Source organism: Lemur catta, chromosome 5 (genome assembly GCF_020740605.2).
Source record: "Lemur catta isolate mLemCat1 chromosome 5, mLemCat1.pri, whole genome shotgun sequence".
Lineage (NCBI taxonomy): Eukaryota > Metazoa > Chordata > Mammalia > Primates > Lemuridae > Lemur > Lemur catta.
In genome coordinates, this window is record NC_059132.1 from 22,157,093 (window position 1) to 22,179,877 (window position 22,785).

The following is a 22,785-nucleotide window of genomic DNA, read 5'->3' on the forward strand; positions in this document are numbered from 1 at the left end:
TAGATGTTTTGTTAGCAGGCATGAAAACAATAATCTCCTTGCACATCTCTCCATCAGAACTCTTGGCTGACCAGGTGCATTGTCAATAAGCAGTAATATTTTTAAGATAATTTTTTTTTTCTGAGCAGTAGGTCTCAACAGTGGGCTCTAAATATTTAGTAAACTGTGCTATAAACAGGTGTGTAATCTAGGCTTTGTTGTTCCATTTGTAAAACATGGGCAGAGTAGATTTAGCATAATTCTTAAGGGCCCTAGTATTTTGGGAATGATAAATGAGCATTGTCTTCAACTTAAAGTTAGCAGCTCCATTAGGCCCTAACAAGAGAGTCAGCCTGTGCTTTGAAGCTTTGAAGCGAGGCAGTGACTTCTCTTCTCAAGCTATGGAAGTCCCAGAAGACTTCTTCTTCCAACATAAGATTGTTTTATTTACAACAAAACTCTGTTGTTTAGTGTAGCCACCTTCATTAGTGGTCTTAACTAGATCTTCTCTATAATTTGTGGCAGCTTCTCCATCAGCACTTGCTGCTTCACATCACACTTCTGTGTTATGAAGATGGTTTCTTTCCTTAAACCTCATTAACCAACCTCGCTAGCTTCAAACTTTTCTTCTGTAGCCTCCTCACCTCTCTCAGCCTTCACAGAATTGAAGACAGTTAGGGCTTTTCTCTGGATTAGGCTTTGGCTTAAGGGAATCTTGTGGCTGTTCTATTTAGATCACTAAAAACTTTCTCCTTATCACCTATTAGGTTGTTTCACTTTCTTATCATTCCTGTGTCCACTGGAGTAGCACAGTTAATTTCCTTCAAGAACTTTGCCTTTGCCTACACAACTTGGCTATCTGTCTGGTTCAAGAGGCCTAGCTTTCAACCTATTTCAACTCTTGACATGCCTTCCTCACTAAGCTTAATCATTTCTGGTTTTTGATTTACAATGAGAGACCTGAGAGTCTTCCTTTCACTTGAATACATAGAGGCCATTGTAGAGTTATGAAATGGCCTAATTTCAATATTGTGTCCCAAGGAACAAGGAGAGGGAGAGAGAGGGAAATGTTCAGTCGGTGGAGCAGTGAGAACACGTGCAACATTTATTCCCTGAATTTGCTGTGTCATATGAGTGTAGTTCATGGTGCCTCAAAACAACTACAATAGTAACATCAAAGATCACTGATCACAGATCACTGTAACAGATACAATAACAATGAAAAGACTGCAATGTTGTGAGAATTACCAAAATGTAACACAGAGCCATGAAGTGAGTGCATGCTGTTGGAAAAACAGGTTCTGATGGTCTTGGTAGACATAAGGTTGCAACAACCTTCAATTTGTAAAAAACGCAATATCTGCAAAGTGCAATAAAGTGAAATATAATAAAAGGAGGAATGCCTGTAGTGAAATATTTATCTTATCTCAGGACAAGGAAGGATTTTGCTGACACAAGAAGAGTTTAAGAAAAAAATTTAAATGATTGATAGCTTTGATGACAAAAAATATCAAAAACTCTCATTAATCACTAAAGAAAAAAGACACTCTCCAGACACAAAACTATACAGTCATTTATCTGTACACAAGTATATGAATAAATAATTTTCAATTAAAAAATCGAAACTGTTAGATATAGAGAAAACTTTCTGCTCATCATAGCTTTTCAAAGATGCAATAGGTTCCTTTTAGAGGGACTGAGTTCCAAATCACTGAAGAGATTTATTAGAACAATAATTATAGAAATCTTACAGAATGAATTCAGTCATCAGAAGGATATTTATGTAGGTATCATTTAATCATCTTTTCAACTTTGAGAATCTGTATTTAAATGATAATATTTCCACCAACATTTTAATGGCACGTACAGTGTATTGAAGTACCTGTATTTGAGACAGTTATGCTGGCCAACATTTCCAACCCATGGAATATAAGTACCCCATACATTGTCACATGTTCTCATATAAAGAACACATCCTACTGCAAATAGAATAAGTTAGTGGTGATGTGTAGTCTTGGTGGAAACTTATGCAAGGAAAATTCTCTTAGTAACATTTTTCAGAGAGAAAAACAATACATATTCATTATAGAAACACCAAAACTACAGAAAATATAAGAAAATAAAAATCAACTATGCTCCCACTGCTTATTTTAGTATATTTTAATCACTTAAGTGTACATTCAATATGCCTTTTTAATTAAATGTGAAATCATACTCCATAAATTGCTTTCTAATATTTTTTTTCTGTTACCAAGAAGACTTTCCCATGTCCTCACTCTTCTTGGTGATTTTTTTACTGCATCGTGACCAGATCAAAATTCATTTAAATATCCTTATATATTAGGTATTTATCTGTCGCTCATCATATAGAATGTTTCCATTTTTTTGCCCAATTATAAATAAAGCTAAAATCCTTGTAGTTTTGCATCATCTTGTCTTCACATTAATATCTTAAAGTGGAATTTTATGAGCAAACGTTTGCACACTCAGTGGCTTTTGATTAATGGTTTTGATTACTTGCCCTCCAGAAAGTTTAAACCAATTTTCAGTCCTTCCGGCGGCATGTGCAAGAGGATCTATTTCCCTGCAGAATCTGTTGTACTGGATATTATAATTTCTTTAATTTTTTGCTGATTAGATAAGCAATAATTGTCATGGTTTAATTTGTACTTCTAATGCAAATTTGTGGTTTCTAATGGTGTTAAGCATTTTTCCACATATTTACTCCCTGTTTTCTGTAAAGGACAGAACTCTTAACTAGCAAAAAAACACCATTTAGATGGAAATCATTTGCCATTAGATATCAGAGTGGCAAAAAGGCCTGATACTGCAGCATTTGTGGATTTTGCCGGAGTCAGAAGTGCACCCTGAACTGATAGTATGTGACAGGAGGGAACTTTAAGTAATTTATTTTTCATGTTTCAAAACTAACAACTGCAGTAACAACAACAATCACACCTATTTTGCTCGTGTGGTTAAGGTTATCACAGTTGCAGCCATATACTGCAGGGAACATACATGTGAGGACATGTTAGAAGCTGGATCAACCACTGAAAATCATGCCCCCTGGACTCCCAGCAAGAGCTCTACCTCGAGAAAGAAAAAAATTCTTCATGTACATTTTTTCCTTAGTCAACTGATGCTGCCTGCCCCAGGAAGGTGTGTGCATATGTGGTGGCAGGGAAAGGAGAGAGTACAAAATCCATTTCAGTCCAATGAGGTCACTCTAATGGCAGTACTGCTGCCAGAATTTCGTTGCTGGGATGGCTTGGGCTCCGCCGGCTTCGCATCTTGTGTGGCAGTTCGAGGGCTCCTTTTCTTTCACAGGTGATGCTCCTTAATAAGCATCCTTCAGGGTCTGTTTCTGGCAAATCCAGTCTTAGACCCCGAATCTACTAGGGGAGATAGAAAATAACAATTAAGCAAATACCTACATAGGATAATTTCACATAGCCACAAATATGATGAAGAAAATAAAACTGAGGGTGAGACAGTGGTGGGTTGGGGAGCTGCTTTCTCTAGGATGTTGGGAGAAGCCTTCTTAGGGGAGCTATGATGAGCTGAGACCAGAATAATAGGAAGGGGGCATTCATTTAACATAGAGGGAACCTCCATTCCCTCATCCCCCAAATCCCAAAGCAAAGGACACAGGAATGACATGATTCTAATTTTTTTTTTTTTTTGACAGCCTAACTAGAAGAATCTCTTGTTTTAAATACATTTCTGTAATGTACTCTATCAGTCAGGGACCTGACAGGAAACAGACGGCATGCTGAAAATCTGGTAGTTTGAGGAGATTGCAATGAAAGGGCTATTTGCAAAGAGAAGAACAGTATTCCTTTTCTCCCAGAGAAGGTATCAAGAGATCACCATCAGCTCCCTAGTCTTCTAGCCTGGAAGGAGGAAGAGGAGAAAAGGGGTGGGGGAGCCTGGAAACAGGTTCTGCCGGCAGGGAGCCAGTGAACAGTTCCCCTGATCTCAGTCTGCCCTTGTCCCCAGACTCCTCCTCTGCTCCTCATTGGCCACATCAACCCTGAAGTCCAGGGAGCCAGTCTGGAATTCTAAAGAGCTCAATCTTTAGGGGCACAGAGCATGGTGGCTAAGGGTAGAAGGTGGAACTGGGAGATTAGGGGCAAAGAAAGACCATCAGCATGTGCAGTTTATATTTTAAAATAATATTTGGAAAGGATTGGAGAGAAGTGAAAAGAGACCCAGCTGAGGTTGTAACTTAGTATGTCACTGGCCAGCTGTACATCCACATCTGCAAGCCACTTTTTAAAATTTGTTGTAAAAAAATTGAAAGGCAGTAACAACTGATGAATTGGTTCTAAAATGTTATGAATCTCTGATGCGTCACACATCAAAATACAATGTTGGAGATATATTTTAATGAATGCAATAAAAAGTATCCAGCCTATTGAAACATTGTTTACGTGGTAAAAATATAATCACTTTTGAAATAATCAGAGAGGGCCAGCTCTTTTTATATATTTTTCTAGTCTGTAAGAGATTCTGGTTCAATTAAATCTCTTATCATGATCTGAAGTCAGATTTCAGTTGTTAGATTATGAGTCAAAAAATAGATTACTTTTTCTCAAGGTCTCCGATTTCCTTTAAGCCATAATTTAGAGAAAAGAGAGGATATTCTCAGTCCTGAGATAAGCATAGGATTTGTAGGTGAGACCACCAGTAATGCAACATAGGAAAGCTTGGCCAACAAGGGACTGACAACAGAAGAATAATAAAGATGTTGATATGTCTGTATCTATTAATATTGTAGATCGAGTAGTATTTATATACTCACAAAATGAGATTTTTTTAGATACTGCTGTTTGGAGTCCACAGTCATGCTATTTAAGGGAATGTCTTTCATAATTGTGCCTGCATTTGTGGCATAAACCTTTGTAGCCCTTTAATAGTCACAGTATCTTTGCAGAGGATAAGATTCCAGAAAACCAAAGAGTCACAGAAGGCCAAACAGCTGCAGAAGAGTACAAATAGCTCTAATCTGAAATGCATGATTTATCAAATGGGAACATGATTGCTAGCAATCTTACTTTTTTTGGTGATTACAAAGTTGAGCGTTAGTAGTGCATGTGACTCTATATGAGGACTTTTAAAGAGCTTTTAAAAACAATTATGCATGAGTCTTGGAAATTTTAATTTGAGCAGAAGGCCTCTGTAGAGGTAAATCAAGAGGGTAGAATGGTGAAAAATGCTGAGGGAGACCTTCAATCAGGAGAAAATATTAAGTGGGACTCCTTAGGGAGAGGCCTGTATTTGCATGTCTGGGGTGGGCTAATCTACATAATTGACTAAAACAGAATGAACAGCTGTGAAATACAGCATTTGAATGTGTGGGTAAAACAAAATTACAAAATACACAAGGTCACAGAACATGTAATGTATTTTCATAGGATTATAGAATTTCTAAGCTTGTTTTTTATATGAGAAGTCAACCAATGCTCCAGAGAAGCTAAATGACTTTATCAAGGTCAACTAGCTAGTTAGTTATAGTGCACTAGGTAAGTATGTGGACTCTGGATTCAGACATCCTAGAATCAAATTCCAGCTCCATCACTCACTCTGTGACTCTTGGATAAACTTTTTATTACTTAGCCGTTGGGTACTGTCATCCAAATTGGGCAGTGTCATTCTATCTTTCTGTGTTTCATTTTTCTCATCTATAAAATGGGAATACTAGTAGACTTACTTCACATTAAATGAGGAGATGATATATTTCCAGTGACGCTATATGGTGTCCTATACCATATGGACTTAGTAAGTGATCAATTAGTATCAGCTATGTCTTTTATTAGTGAGAATTGCCAAAGTGAAAGTCGCCTAGTTCCTACAGCAATGTTATACCTACTCTACAAAAAGTAAGAGCAGATTATAAGAGAGATTATACGTGGGAAATTAATTTAGTTTCCCACCTAAAATCACTGTGAAGCACAGAATAACATCAAGACTTTTTGGAGAATATAAGAGCAAACTTTTTTAATTTTTTAATTTTACCATTATGGGGGGAAAGATTCAGATGAGCTGTTTAGAACTTTTTAAAATTTCATTTCACTCTAATGCTTAAAATCAGTGTTTGGATCTTTCCCCCAGCTGAAAGTTTTTAAATTGCCTTTGTTTTATAGCTTGCAAAAATATATATTCATATATTTTTTGATAATTGACCTCTGTAATGTGTTTATTTTTCTCTAATAATGATGCCTACTAATGCTAGAGGATTCTTTTAGTCTTTGTAATTAGATTAAGTTGTGCTTTTTAGATAAATTCATAATACATTTTGAGCAAAGTAAAAGCATACTACTGTGAATTATAACAATATTTTTTGAATGTAGTTGGGGATAAGGCATCCAATTTGTTAATACACAAAGGTGTTGAAAAAATTTTTTTTCTTGTGGAATAATTGGATGGTTGTCAAGACAAAGACATCCAACAAAGCAGATGTCCAAACTCACCTTCTTATAATCTCTGGTTGAAATCCTGACAAAGTTTTCACATGTTTAGTCACGTGTTTGACCATTTATTTTAGTTCATGAAGCCCCTCTTAAAGAGTTTGCTGAAGGGCCCAAGGTATGTCACCTTGATTATGACTCTGAGTTTTTTCATATTGACTGGGGGGCAAAGGCATCTTATTATTATTTAATGCTATTTTTGATCATATCAAAACTTGGAATGATATGGTGGCATCATTAAATCCCAGGCCATGACGCTATAAAATATCAGTTATGGCTTTGGTACAAAATCCTGTCTTAGCTGTTGTATTTCATGATTTTATAGATGCCTTTAGTGACTGTTCAGGCTATGTTGTGTATTTATTTTTCTTGTTCTATGTTAGTATTTTATGACACAAGTCCTTTTTGGATGACAGTGCCCAATGATTAAGTAATAAAAAGTTTATCCAATAATCTTTTAGCCCAATCAAAATATTGGCAGTTGCCGAAGGTGGCCTTCTTCATTCAATAGAATTCAGCCCCAGGCTAGAAGACACATTTCCACTTTTTACTACAGAAAATTCACCACAGGTAAATAAGGCACATTCTGGAGGTATGATGGACTGTTTTGATTGAAGACAGCGCTACCTCCAAAAATTTCACGATGGTCTTAAAACTTAATCGGGATCCCTACACAATGGGTTACTGGCCTCACTTCGAAGACTCCTAGTAGTGGTGTTGAGTTATTTAAGGTCTATTAAGGATGTGTTTCATGATTCAGAAAGGCATTTTCATGAAAATCCCATTGTGTGTTTGTTAACTCAGCCTGGTTATAAATCTAAAAGTCCCAAAGAACAGATTTAAATGCTTATCCCTGAGTTTTTCTGAATAAGATTCATTCCAGGGTAGCTTCTTCTATAAGGACAATTTTAACTTTCAAATCTATTTGAGAATTTTTACATGAGTTAAATCAGGCTCTTAATATAAAGAATTGTGTCAAAATCCTCAGTTTGAGAATACTTATGCCAGATACTTAGCAAAGAAATAGAGATACAAATATGACAAAATCAGATGTGGTTCCTGATCTTTAAAGCACCTGAAAAAGATGCAGGTCTGTTATAAATCTATACTTAGTCTTTATGGGGTAATTATTTGTTTTGAATATTTACATGTTGGGAAGCTATTTCCATCCATATTGGTATCTCTGCTTTGCTTATAATGTCAGTGTGTGGGAATTCTACATGTCTTCACGTATGCAAACACATACTCACACAACTCAGTAACCTTTGATAAAATGAGTCATCACTGTGTCTACTTAATAACATGTAGTAATAACTATAACAAAAGCTATAGAACATTTTATTTTCCAAATCTCTTCCTACTTTTTTTTTTATCTCACAATGAATTAGGATGGCAAGTTTTTAATTGAAATTTTCTAGACGGGGCAACCAAGTGTCAAGGAATATAAGTGACTTATCGAAGGTCACTCATCCTTGTGTATGTGATCAGGATTTCAAATGGATTATTTTGGCTCCAAAGTTCCTGCTTTGAAGAGACACGTAGAAATGGTTTGTAAATATTGACTAGAAGGCATTTAGAATGTGTTTTAGCTTCATGAAGTATATTATACCATTTTAAGAAACCAGTAAAATGCTGAGCCAAGTAGGAATATTGTTGTGAGAAAAACAGTTCCGTCTACTTTATTTTTAAAACATGAGTATAACTCATTGCTCCCTGGATAGCATTAGCCAAATTATTTTTCTTGGTGTTTACAGCACTAATTCTCAGATGTTAGTTGCCATGAATAGGTATCAGCAGAAAGTGTGAACCACAATCTAGTAGCAGTTGCAAACTTCACTCATTTACACAGTCAGGCCTTCTATACTTGGCTGTCTCCTTTTTCATTGTATGTGTGCCCTTGTCACTTACATATCTTTTATATTCATGCTGTCAGATGAAGTTAACTTGCTCAAGTTTCTCAAGACAGGGATTATTTCTGCCATTTTGCATAAATAGCATTGGTGTTTGGTATACCCGTCATGTACCTAATTTTATTTCCATTGAATATTTCTGTTCTGTATAGTACAGGTCTCTGTATGTTAGTGGCAATTCAGATTGTATCTACATGTAAAACCAAACAAATAAAAAACAACAGTGGACCAGTGAAACACTCAGCCAAGTGTCATAGAGTTAAAATAAATTGTTATTTTTTAACCCTGAGTAAAGAGTGAAATGTGAAAGTTAATTTTAATAGAATTTGTAGAAGATAGGAATTTGGTAAATCCCAATAAAAGCAGCAGCAAACAATTTGAAAATAAGATAAACTCTGGTACAGTTTATGTAATGTTAATTAAATGGATTAAAATGTATCTATTGTTAAAATATAAAAAGAACCCCTACAACCTAAGACACATTACAATTTTAAATTACTAAAAAGAAGAGAAATAATGCGATAAAATAATCCTCAAAATGGAAAGGCTTATGACAAGTAAAGCCAACCGCTAGCCTTTTTATTAATTCATGTATTTATTCATTAACGGATATTTATTGGGCGCCTTAACAAAGTCTGTGCTCTTAAGCAGCTTAAACTTTATTGGGAGAAATAGACAGTTCTGTAAAAGATTAAGCAAGACGAATTCAGATTGTGATAACTGCTTGAAAGAAATAAACAGAAGGATAACATGGAGGTATTAGTTAAGGCAGTCGCTTTGGCTGCATTGCTTGGGAAGAGCCTCCTCAGACTTTTGAGCTGAAGGATCAGAAGAGAGGGCTCTGGGCACATCAGGCAGATGGGTATTCTGGGCAGAGGGAGCAAACGTGAAGGCTAAAAGATAATTGAGTGTGAACATGGTATGAGATCATTCTGGGGAGGAAGAAGAGGAGCAGAATATTTAAGGCATAGGTAATAACCAGGGCTTTAGATTTTCTTGTAAGAGCCAATGAAAATTTGAAGCAGAGGAGTTATAAAATCTAATTTATGCTTTTAAAAGAAAGATCTTCCTGTTGTGTGGATGGTGGATAGTGGGGGGCACATGGAGAGGCTGGGAGGCCAAGCTCCTGCGGTGACTCGGGTGTGACACAGAGGGAACGCAGACTCCGAGGGAGGCAGTGGAGACGGTCAGGAACTGATGCAGAGCGGCCAGCAGGACTTGGTGACAGAAATGAAGGAATCAGATCAACATCAGCCCTAGGATACTTACTATAAAAAAGGGGAAAAAAAAATCACAGATCCCAAACCTTAATGAAACAGGAATCAAAATAAAGAGGCAAGAACTATTTAAATTAAGTTAATCACATATTTTCATTCTACAATGGAGAGGTTAGATTCTCACACCTACCTGAGGAATTACCGGTTTAAGCTTCATCTAAGACGTTTTTAATAAAAAAGATCTAGCTGTAGACAATTTCTCCCAAGCTGGAGCTATTAATATGCGTTATTTCTGTGTTCCCAAAACATAGTTTATAATACCCCTCACAGTAGAGTAAGCCTGAGTTGGTCAAATTCATCATTAACTTCTTCTCTTAGTTTCCTTCAGGGGATGTAAATTTTTAAAGGGTTTGCTATGTGCCAGGCACTCTGTTAGATTCTTTCCATGAAGTTGGAATTTGTACCTGCATTGATTGTGTTCTGAAACTTGTGTTCTTTCCTAACCTTATGCTACCTCATTGATCAGAAAACATACATTGATAAATCTTTTCGAACTATATGGTGTTTTTTTTTTGTTTTTTGGGTTTTTTTTTTTTTTGTTCCTAGAAGGTCTTCAGTAGAGAGATTAGTGAAAAATGATGACAGAGAAACCTAAAGATAAATTGAAGGAACATATTTAATTTTTCTGTGATAAAATAATAAAGGTACCAAGAGTTCTAAATATATAACTCTTCCATCCCATTGGAAGAAACTCTCTAAGGAGTCATGAGAATATCAGATTACTCAAGACAGAACAAATCAGGTGGTAGATAAAAGGCTGATTTTGTGTTGTGTTAAAGCACTGGTAAAGTATTAATTCTATACTACGAATAGAAAGATGAGAAATGATGGGTCAAAACTAAGATTGGTAGGAGATTAGATTTTAGGGTCTTGAGAAAGGGATGAGAAAACCAATGTGAGAAGAGGAGTAATCTTTGCCCATGTTCTCAGTCACAGCGATGCTTGTAAAATAGAGTACTGGGAACACCTCACCTCACCCCAACACATCCTGGAAGCATGGCAATTGCCTGTTGAACACTCTTAGGTGATTTTGGTGCAAGTAATTAATGGACCACACTTTGGGAAATGCTTATGTAGCCCAGTCTCTTTATTTTGTAAATCAGCATGATATGCAGAAAGGAAAATGGTTATCCAAAGTTGCATCAGTCTTTTTTGTTAGAGCTTAGGCTAAAATCACAGTGTCCTCTTTGATACCTGGATTTAAATTTCCAACTCCAATTATACACCTACTAACAGCATATATTATTGCTATTTCTTTTCTAGAATCACAACTACAGCTGCCTGCATGATGGACCTAAGGCGGTACCCACTGGATGAACAAAACTGCACCTTGGAAATCGAAAGCTGTAAGTCTTTCTGAAAATTCAGCTAGACGGAACAGTGCTTTAAGGTTCTCCTTAGGCAGAGGAGCCCTACCCAGGTTACGTTCCGAGCATTGGTCCTGCAGAGGCTCTGCTAGAACACTACATTTGGTGGAGGGAGGCACTCTCAGCACCTTCCCTCAATAGTGCCTCTGCTCTCTTAGTTTCGTCTCTAATTCTTTGGGAGAGATGTTTAGGGAAGAAATAATCTGGCAGTAAAAGGAGAATGCTAAGAACATGGAAGGAGACCAAGGGCTATTTCAGGCATTTAAAATATGGAATTGCTGCAAACAGCTACAGCAAGCTTGGGGAAATAGGTGGTGGTGGCAGGGTGTCACAAGATGCCCTAATTGTCTTTGCCTCTCATCAACTTTCTCTCTTTGCAATTATAAAATAAAGGTGGCCTTCCAGATTAGTTAAAAGAGTATGGTTTAATACAATGATTTTTTTGTTTGTTTTGAGGGACTATTTTTAGTGTCTACAGTTTATATTTTTGCTGAAGGCCATGTGATGAGCAAAGTTGGTGTGTATGCGTGCACATGTGTCTGTGTGTGTGTGTGTGTGTGTGTGTGTGTTCTGTTTAATGTGCTGACCTGTTTTGCAACCTGGCTGCTTTTCTAGGCCATGGCTTTAGCCTCCCTGTTGATGATTCAGTCTCCTCTCTTGCTGGGTGGGCTACAATGTTGATTTTATAACCCATCTCCATGTCAGAGGTCACCCAGGGAACTGGTTTCAGGTGGAAGCGCATTTTGAATTTCTTTTCTCTGTCACTTAGTCGCAATGTTTTCATACTTGATTCCACCAAATAATTGGAAGCTGACAATTCTATATCCAGGATTCTAGATAATGAGTAACTGCACTGCTGTGAGGATACTCTCAGCCTTTGTGAGAAATTTTAGCTGTGGCAAGCAGCGTGACTCAAATCTGAGCAGAAGTATGGCATTTATGACACATTGTGGGTATTTTTGCCCATTTCAAAAGATAGTTTCCAGGGATAATTAAATTTGCATGTATTTTTGAAGAAACGGATGGCAGGCTTATATTCCAGATCATCATTATTTTCAAATTAGATCTTTGCCTTACAGAACTGTTTAATAAAATCGATCCATAGGATTTCAATGATTAATTTTATGTAAATATTTTTGGGATGATGTTGCATGCTGCATTATCTTAACTTACGTTACACTTTAGAGAACATAATAATGTTCTTCGAAGTTCAAATTCTTTCGTAATTTAAAATTATTCATGTAAGGATATTTTGAAATAGATATGTTGCTGTGGTGTACCACTCATCAATGTTTGTGGTAAGAGCGTTTTTTTGGTTCCAGTTTTGGTATATGTGCTGCCAAAGTATAAGCACAAGAACATTTTTGGGGGTAAAATTTTACTGGGATTTTAAATAATCATAGTTGGAGGTGGATGAAGCACTTTCACTGATGTTATTTCATTTGAGCCTTCCAAAACCCTTTCATACAAGTGAACAATTACTTTTTATTTTAAATAACTGATGTCTAAGGATGCAGACAATGTTCCAAGTGTTTCATGTTTTTAAATTATAATTTTGACATGAATATTTAAAAATTAACATGATAATTCATTCAATTTTATATATATCTCTTTTTAATTCACCATCGCCCCGTTAAATAAGGTAGATATTAATGTTGCCATCTTTACAACTAGAGAGACAGACTCAAAGAGATAAAGTGATTTGTCCAAGATCATTAGCCACTTTGTGGCACCGTGGCTCTGTGCTGATGTGGTAATGAAGACCCTGATTTTGGAGGGTTCAGAAAAGACCCCAATTCTAAAGCCCCCTAGCTGAAAAAGCAGGAGAATAGCCTGGCCTTAAGGGAAATTGGGACTTGGTCATATTTAGAAAGGTAGCAAATCATTGCTATAAAGAATTAAATATAGTGTTAAATTAAGAATATACGTGATATTCAGGCTCTGTTATTATAAAAAGATTGTTTACTACCTAAGCATATTGAAATGAGTTTAGGTTCCCATTCCTTAAACTACTAGTTCCCCAGTTGATGCCTGACATTCCACCTTATTCATCTGTTCCGTTCCTTTAAGCAAACCCTAGGCATTCATTCATTCTCCTTCTCTCCTTCTCTCTCTCTCTCTCTCTCTCTCTCTCTCTGTTTCCCTTTCTCTCTCTCTTTCTCTTTCTTCCCTCTCTTCATCCCTCCCTTGTTTATCTGCTTCCATCTCTTCTTCCTTCTCACTCTCAAATGAAAATTACCTTAACTGTGGCATTGCTAAATCATTAACACCTTGTCAGCTTATCAAAAATAATTATACATTGGTTCAGTTCAAGCAAGAGAGGATAACATAACCTGATTCTGGGCAGCTTGGAGTGGGGGAACATTAAGATTGAACTTATTGTTCATTCATTTATTCAAGAATTTACTAGGTCATTAAATATTTATTGGGCACTAATTATTTACCATGTGCTGTAATAATCTCTAAAGATATAATGGTGAAGAACAATATACAACATCCCTGGCCTCCTTTATTAAGATGAGGGAGTCATACAGGTTGAGTATTCCTAGTCCAACATGCTTGGGATGAGAATACTCAACCTGTTTCTGATTTTGGATTTTTTTCAGATTTTGGAATATTTGCAGTATATTTATAAGTAATATATTACCATACGTAACAGTTGAGCATTCCTAATCCAAAACCTGAAATGCTCCAGTGAGCATTTCCTGTGAACATCATGTCAGTGCTCAAAAAGTTTCTGATTTTGGAGCATTTCCGATTTTAGATTTTCAGATTAGCGATACTTAACCTCTAATTTAAATAAATACATATATGAATGTAAAATTGCATTAGTGAAAAGTGCTGCCAAGAAGAAGTGTTTAGCTCTGTAAGATCTTTTCTAAAAGACTATTTCAAGCAAGCCTTGAAATAAAGTGTTAGGAATTCTAAAAGGTTAGTATGGACTATGCTAACCCATAACTTTTCTTAAACTTAAAGGGAGGGAGATGTTCCAGAGAATTAATGGGATTTGCAGAACTAAATGGGCTCTGATAATATTTATCACTCTGCAGACCATGGAACTTAACTGCCAAAATTGAAAAGAGAAATCCCTTCCTAGGCGTTCCCAATCCTGTCTCTAAAAGCCACCTTTTACCTACGTGTTTCTGTCATCCGTGTGGTCAGAGGCAACTCATCATATTTTGTCTGCATACACAGCATGTATGTATGCACATCCATGTATATATCTTGTGTATATCTTTCTCTGAAACTCTCAGCATAGGTTGGGAAAGGGGCACTGGAATACTTGCCTGTTTTTCGAGGGAAATGGCATCCTAAAAGCTATGCAGGAGCCTAAATAAACAAAGTTCTTTTGAATATTCTTGCTGTTTAGGAGTGAGTTTTAGTACAGAAATAATGACTTGTCCCAGGTGTGCCAATGCTTTGGAAATATGATGCTGCCAAATATAATTTAAGACTAGTAGTAGAAGTCAGATATTTCTCTCTTTTTAAAAATATATAAAGTTTCAATCACATTGTCACGAGAACACAGCATTTCATCATACTGTGAGACCATTTAGTATGTCCCTTCCAGAAATGGCAAATAGTGAAAAGAGGGTGGTGGCAATTTTATATATCTTTGAAATTGGAAAATTCATGGAGCTACTCTGTTATACGCTGTGCCAGCTCCCCTGCACGATGCTAGTATCGACTGCACGGCCTCTTTATTCTCCTACCCGCCCCTCGGGAGAATAAGGCTGCCTTAGACAGTCTTCCCCCTGGTTCCAGGTTCTCCGTTTGGGACATGTGAACTGCTTATCCAAAAGGGAATATGGAATTCTCTCAATTGTTCCCATTAATAAGCTGCTCGAGTTATTAAAAACCCAAAGGCTCCATTTTTTTGTGCATTTGTTTGTGTGCTTTTGTCTCATCATATCTCTGGGTGAGTTGGACTGGCCAGCCTCAGTGTCTCCGAGAATGAGTTTAGTGCTCTCATTCTTAACATAGCTGTTTTTTGCGGTAAATATCAGCCTCCAAGATCTACAGAGAATTAGAAGATATAGCACTTTCTCAGCAGCTCTTCCATAGGCAACCTCACAGGGCTACACAAAGTTTACTGAGACAATCAGTTAGGCATCTCCTTTTAAGATCTAAATATAAGTAAATAAAATCCTACACACTGCTTTTTATGACACCATCAGAAACCTGTTCTTGATTACCTAAGTGGCATTGGGAAAGTCACCCTACTTCTCTGAGCCTCAGTTTTCTCATGGATGAAATGGGGATAATAAGACCTAGCATACAAGGTTGTTATGGGAAATACATGAAATAATTTAGATAAAGAATCTAGAACATTGCTTGGTACATGGTAGACATCTAATAAACAGCAACTTAAGTAATTAATAATAATTATTACTATAATATTACTGGTTTTTATCATATTTTAAAAGTCCCATACTGCCACAGATTTGTACTAATTATGAGATTTAGTAAATCTAGCCAAAGAGAGACCCATAGCATAGCATTGCCCTTCCTAACTTTTGTAGATTTTATTTCAGCCATTGCTTTAATATTCCAAGTAAGTGTCATTATCTGTAGTGCTGTCTACTTCCTCACAGAATGTTTCAGCCAGCTGTGCCTATAGTATAAAATGCAAATTAATTTATTTTACTTATGCTGCAGAGAATAGAATTAACATCTAGGGTGAAAATCCAAAGATGGTTATTTAAAAGTGCCTTGACATCTGTACTTGGCTGAAGTGGCAGGGCAGTCCGTTTATAAATATAACCCATTCATGGTTTTGTTGACATTGAAACTGGCCATTATCACCTGGTGACCACCTTATACCTCTACAAATGATGTAGCAAAAGGTCCCTGTGAGTGTATGAGAGATTTTTGGTACCAGCATCTCTTCTTGTTAGAGATATTTACCATGCTTTAGCAAAGCAATAAGCAGAAATGAGCCTGTTGTTGTCTTACTGAATTGTAATTTGGATACTATATAAAGACAACTTACCGTTGGGTTATTGGTGAAATCAGGGTTGTATTTTTTTCATTCAACAATTTTTTTTTCTGAATCATCCTTATCGAAGAGATCAGTATACATTGATACATTTAAGTATTTGAGGTATTGATTCCAAATTTACTATAGCAAGGAGTTAATGTATTTTGGAGCCAGGTTATGCTATGTATGGGCTAATATTTCAGTAAATATAAATGTAGTATTTTTAAGAACTTAGAAAAAAGAAGAGCTCATTGTGTTCCTCTACCCCAAACTAAACATCAGTAGCACCTTAGAGTATCACAGTGGACTCAAAGTATCTGTAATAGAGGAAGGAGTGAGTAGGAAGGGCTGTGTGCTAATGTGGTATAGAGGATAAGAAGGTATTGCTTGAGTACAGACAGACCTGTCTATTATGTGTTTCTCAGGCTAACTAAACAGGTCACTTAGCTTCTTCAAGCTATGGTTTCTCATGTGTACAATATTGTGATCCTTATAGGTAATGAGATAACCAAGATAGAGATCTTTGTGCAATGCTTGGTACTGGTATTTCCATAAGTAGCAGTTGATACCATTATAGCATCATCATTATCACATTACACCTGGAATATTGTGCTCAGTTAGACTTACACCATTGTAAGAGGGATATTTAGCAATCAGAACAACCAAAATGTGAATGATACATACAACATGGAGTTTGAAGAACCAGTAGAAGAAACTGGAGTGGGGGAGGCACATTTACCTTGAAGAGGGGAAACAGGGTAGGGAGGGTGGCAGTGTTTGAACAGGATAGCTATGTTAAAGTAACTGCACAATTTCCTCTTAAGAAGGACTATGTCTACCCTAAGGGCAAAAGTAGACTAATGGTAAGAGATGCCAAAAGGCAATTTTGGACTGAAAGATAAAAGAAAGAAAATTTCATAGCAATTATAGCTGGTGAAAAATCAGATGGGTTGGCATATTCTGTAAACCATTTTCTGGGAATGAAGCAATACTTTCACTGAGCAATTGATGGGATCGCAAGATTTTTAACACATTGACTGCCACACACATGCAAAAAACCCAGAAACATTTTGTTGGGACCACGGTGTTTTATTATGAAAATAGAATAAAAACTTAGAGTGTAATTTAAAGGTCAACATAAATAGCAAAATGAAATGTATTGACTTCTATTCATTTAATCCATGTTTTTAGAATTAAATTGTCAATATTAATTGTAACAATAAGAACAGCAACAAGATTTTATATGTGCTTCACATAGCCCCAGGGTCAAAACTAGGGTGAGTTAAATACAACTTTCATGGCAGTTAATGTGTTAAGTAGTTGTGTGTTGAGGGTTACTTGGTATCAGAAAAAATATGTAGGACTTTTGTTAAAGGACAATTAGACAAACACTGGTTTATATGAGGATGCAGAGCCCATGTGCATATACCTCTTGGAGCAATGCTATTTAGGAAAAGATGAAAATCACATTGCTGCAAAAATTTAAAGTAGAACAGTATGCATATGTTTTGCTGATGGCCTGTTGTTATTAGGTAGCAATTTTTCTTTTCTTAGATTTTCCTTATAGGAATACATCTTACAGTTATGCCTGTGAGGAATAAGGTTCAGATTCTAACATTTTTCTGTCTTTTTAAATAATCTAAACCTTCTTGAGTCTTTTGACCTTAAGATTCAACAGAAGAGAAGGTTATGTGTTCATGCATTTGGCCAGGTATGTGTGTGGAAGGGAAGTATAAAGAGAGATGTCAAATAATAAAGTTACCAAATATTTTAGGTGATCCCGGCATTATTTCAAATCCGAAAAATATTCCTATGAAACTCCAGTGAGGCTTAGTTATAATTATTTATCGAGAAAAAAAGCAGAGAGCATTGCAAATGCTCCATGGTATCATTGCATACAAATTTAATTTGCATTGCTCTCCTATTTTGGCATTTTCTTGAATCGCATGCAGTGTTGTAAAGGTGAGGGATTTATCTTCCCATCCTTTCTGTGTGAAGATACTTTGTTGAAATGTGATCTTGGTTTAACAATTACTAATGGCTCGTGGCCATAGACAAGTGCCTGGATGTGGATTTAGAACGTCTGGCACCTCATGCGGATACTGTTTCTGACTTTGATATATATTTTGACTTGAAGACTCTGTCCCATCAATTCTTCTATCATTAGAAAATAAAGTAGTGACTTGGATATAAAGGTTGTGTCTTAATATTGAGCATGAAGAATAAAACTAGTAAACCTTTTCGGTCAAATGAGTTCTCCCCCCAGTAAAGAGAAATCTTTTTTTATTTCCTCTTTTTAACGTCTCCGTTTTCTCCTTCTGAGATTATAGATTTGGGGTCTCTTACATCTCTCTGCCATGGATCTGAACTAAAATTTGTAGACTTTTATCTTCAAGATTATGTTTTATTTTATTTTAAGGAAATTATTATTAGTAAATGTTTTGGTTTTGGCAGTCATGTTTTCAGTTTCTAAGAACTCTTCCTTATTATTTGATTACTCACTTTTCATAGTCATTCGCTCTCATATGGAATGTCCTTTTGACCTGAAGAATATCGAAGTTATTTTACAAGTTCTCTTCTGTTCCCTTCCTCTTTAGGTTTCCTTTTGTGATGATGTGTTTGTTTATCTGGGTCCTTGTTTTTCATGCAGATGATTTTCCTCAGATGTCTGCTGATCTCTGAAGTCAATTCCCGTTTGTAAATAAAGGACTAACTAGTCTGATCAGAACAAATAGCGTATATAGGTTTTCAGAATGATGTGGATTTCTTCAGCACTGTCATCTGTTTGTTCCCACCGCCAGCCTCTGTGCTGAGGAGGACATGGCAGGGGGGGAAGTGGGCAGGCTCACCTGCCTCTCTCTATAGGAGGGTGGGCTGGGACTTTTCCCAGATAACCAAGACCTTCCGTCTGAGGCTGGGGCACTTCCGATTATTTCACTCTTTCATTCCTAAGAAGAACTAATAGAACTGCAGTTCATTTTTTCCTCCTTTTGTAGAGGTGCCCAGGATTTTCTGGGGCTCTGTTCTTGATTCCCTCTTCAGTCTAATTCATCTAAATAAGGAACCCAGGCAGCACCTACATTGTTTAAAAGGCTTTCTTACAATATTATGAGGGGTGCAATCACCACAGCCAATTTTAGGAGAGTACGAGAGCTAGTCTGGTGGCTCCGTGGACAAGCCCCCACTCTGTGAACTTGCTGACTGAGTTTGTAAATTCTCTCGGGAAGAGGTTCTCAACCTTGCTGCATGTTAGATCACCGGGGATATTTTTTAAAGATTCAATGATCAGGCTACACCACACTATGCCACAGACCTATTGAATTAGTAATTTTAGAAACTCTTCAAGTGACTACAGTGCACAGCCAAAATTGGAAATGAGTGCTCTAGGGCATGGTTCTCACACTTCAGGGGACAGGAAACCCTTCTAGAGGGCTTGTTAAAACTCAGGTTGCTGGGTTCCCACCTCCAGGGTTTCTAACTCAGTGGGTCTGGGTGAGACCTGAGAACTTGTATTTCTAACAAGGTCTTGAGTCACGCTAATGGCTAGTGCTGCTAGTGCAGGGAACACACTGTGACAGTCACTGCCCTGGGAGAAGCAGGCTGTGTTTGAGATGGTGCACGCAGTGAAACTGTGTGAAGCACATGTGTTTGCCATGATAACTGCCGGTCCAAACGGCAGCATGTGAGAGACGATAGTATCCTGGTGGTGGTCAAGACTTTCACATGAATCAATAGGTACCTTTTGGAGCCTAGAATTTTAGATACAGAGAGATTGGGGAGAAATTGGAGAGAAATCTTTTTAGCAATAGACACAATTGCCTACTAAATTCTTACCCTGTAACGTTGAAAGAACATCAAAATAAATCTATGCAAAACCTGGGTAAGTTGAACCTTCTGGCTCCCACCTCTCACCTGGAATAAGCCAACTTGGTAAGGAAATGAACCCAAAGCCTGAAAGCAACTCAACCTTTTGACCATGTGGTAAAGCACAGCTGCAAAGCTTAGGAATATATTGCACAACACTTAGCTTTCAACTCCAAGAACAGCAAGGAGCATTTATAAGGATACTGCTTCCCATTATGGGTTCTTGAAGGTGAAGCATTTTCCTAATGACTAAACTATTTCCTCAGTCTCTCAGGATACAGGAGTGTTTGATGAGGCTCCACTCAAAAACCCACATTTGTGTGTATTTACCTATTTGAAGGTGACGGCCACCTTCTTTTAAGTTTCTAATGCTGATATTTCCCCTGCTTTGAAATTTCCCATTAGATCTAAAAAGGCAGTTTATTACACATCTCTCTATGGCAAATTTTATAGGGGGAGGGTGGTGGGAATACAGACTCGTTTACTTCGTTTTCTTTTAGGCTCAGGAAAGGTGCCAACAATGCCATCATCCTGCAAAAACTCTCTTCTTGGCTGCATTTCATTTTATACTTGATCCTAATTAGGTGAAAAATAACACATTTGTAGATTTCTGAGCATTTTTAGTGAAGGCTGGAGAGCACTTTGTGAAACTTGATGTGAACATCATCAGCCAGAGGCATAAATACACCCACAGACCTTCGCTGAAGCACTTCCAGAAGACTCCTGTTGTTTTTGTTTGATAGTTGCAGCCCATTGAACTGCAGCATGGACTGACGTTTCTCAGATCCTGAACTTGGCTCCCCGTGTTACTGCTGGAAGATATTTTCCTTCCAATAATGCTGGTTAGTTTTTGCAAATCATATACCTCTTTCTTCAGGAAAAGGGCCTACTCCCTACCCCTGCTCACACTTCCCCTGCAGCCAGAGCCATGGGTTTTTATATTATCATCACGATCATCCTCACCATTACCAGTAGTAAATGCAATTTATTAAACGCTTACTTTTGTGCCAGATATTGTGCTGTGTATATACACATAGTCTCACCTAATCCTCTCATGTGTCGGCTACTGTTTCCTTTTTACAGATGAGAACATGGGACATTAGAAAAGTTGCATAACTTACAGAAGGCCACACATGTTAGCAAGTGAATGTATCGATGGAGGTTTAGCTGAAGAAAATAGAATCTAATGTAGCTGGTTTAAACAGAAGGAATTTGTTTGCCTTACAGAATTCTTGGGAGAATTCAAGAAAGAAACTCTAGATTAAGCTTTTCAATTTGACTCTAAACCATAGCCCAGTCCTGTATTACCTAGCCAGCCACTGCTCCTGCTGGGATATTGTGAGCATCTGCTGAATAAAGTGGCCACTGCTCTGGCTACTAGACCAAAACCACACTGCTTCTCAGGTAGCCTGTGTTAATACAGTAGATACTTCGTACCGTACCTCTCTCTCCACTCAATCTAGTCCTCAATTCACGTTTCCAGCAAGTGCATCCGATTGGCAAAGCCTGGATCACATTTAGAAGCGTAGTCAAAAGTGAGCCCGAGGAGTGCAGTTTTTAGTGAGTCGGTATCCAGTATCCAGCAGAACAGCTATGCTGGGATTTGAACCCAGGTCATTGTGATTCGGTCAGCCCCTGTCTCTAACCATTGTACATATTGTTTCCTAGTTTATGTACCATATGATTAACATATTCCTCATTGTATGATAAATAATTTTATCAAATCCTACCTACTGAATTATATGCCTTCAGTAGACATTTGTCATTTTTCTTGGCGCATATCTGAACACCATATGTGAAGAATCCCCTACCTTATGAGGCAGAGTCCCTCCCCCATAACACAAGCTGAAAAAGCCAGACACTAATCCTCTCAGCCTCCCTTGCAACTAAAAGGTGGGTTCAGATTTGCTAAATAGGGATGCGGCATAAGACCAAGACACCACCAATTCAATAACTTTGAATTGGCAATTGGTGTCATAAGAACCAGTGACTGTGGAAATGTCCAGCCGCCATGGTGGTGGATGCGTGGCCGTGTCCAGTGGCAAATATCGATGGTATCTCCACTGAAAACTGTAGTATCTCTCTGCCCAGTGGAGGCCGCAGTGATAACTTCACCAGATCAGTCCTGCTCTGTAAGTTTGGGTGTTGCTGCTGACTGCATCGCTTCCGCAACTACTCTCTTGCCTTCTACTGGTTGTCCGTTATGAGTTCAATGGATGCCTTTCCTATTGAATTTAGCCCAAGTCAGTTTCTGTTGATTGTGGCTAAGTACCTTGACTGCTGTGCTTCTTGAAGGAAGGGTTATGTCCTGTATTACCTTTTATCTCCTCTACTGCTTTATACATTACAGGCAGTCAGGAAATTCATCAATTTAATCCATTTGTTTCACTAAAGTTTACTGTACATACAGGTCCTCTCAAAAGAAAATACAAAATAGCAGAATTAGGAATCCTCTAATGAATATATCCCCCCCTGCTGGGATTTATCTCCCTTCCTGCCAACATGCCATTTGATAAGTGATTTCAGGCCACTTAAATGAAAATATTAGGTACTTTATGTGAATTGTCCTATCGCCACATTTATATATCTTTATCTACCTAGCTGTCTATCCATAATTTATTGAACACTTACGATGTTTGATGTTCCTTGTCTCATTTTACTGTACCAACTCTATGAAAATAAGGCACAAAGAGATTAAATAAAGGTCACACAGCTAATAAAATGTAGAGTCAGGATTCAATCCCAGACGGTCTACCCCCAGGAATCATGCTCTCAATCAGCATGCCACCAAGCTATATCTGCTTTAAAGGTATACCAGGAAAGGTGAAGCTTAAGTCATGTGAACACTAGTGGTGAAACTGGGCATTAAGATGTTAAACTGTTTCAAGATACGAAGTGACTCTAGTCCGTTTCATCCCCTGTTATTAAGAGAAGTGT

The 22,785-nt window shown here is 37.4% G+C and overlaps 1 protein-coding gene across 3 annotated transcripts in view; it reads left to right on the forward strand.

Moving 5' to 3' along the window:
* The window catches only part of GABRB2 (gamma-aminobutyric acid type A receptor subunit beta2), a 213,401-nt gene that overhangs the window by 101,068 nt on the left and 89,548 nt on the right, over positions 1–22,785 (forward strand). For all 3 annotated transcript variants that reach the window (XM_045551237.1, XM_045551238.1, XM_045551236.1), the window contains one exon: positions 10,900–10,982. In XM_045551237.1, coding sequence (XP_045407193.1) covers positions 10,900–10,982 — 83 coding nt within the window. The remainder of the gene's footprint in view (positions 1–10,899; positions 10,983–22,785) is intronic.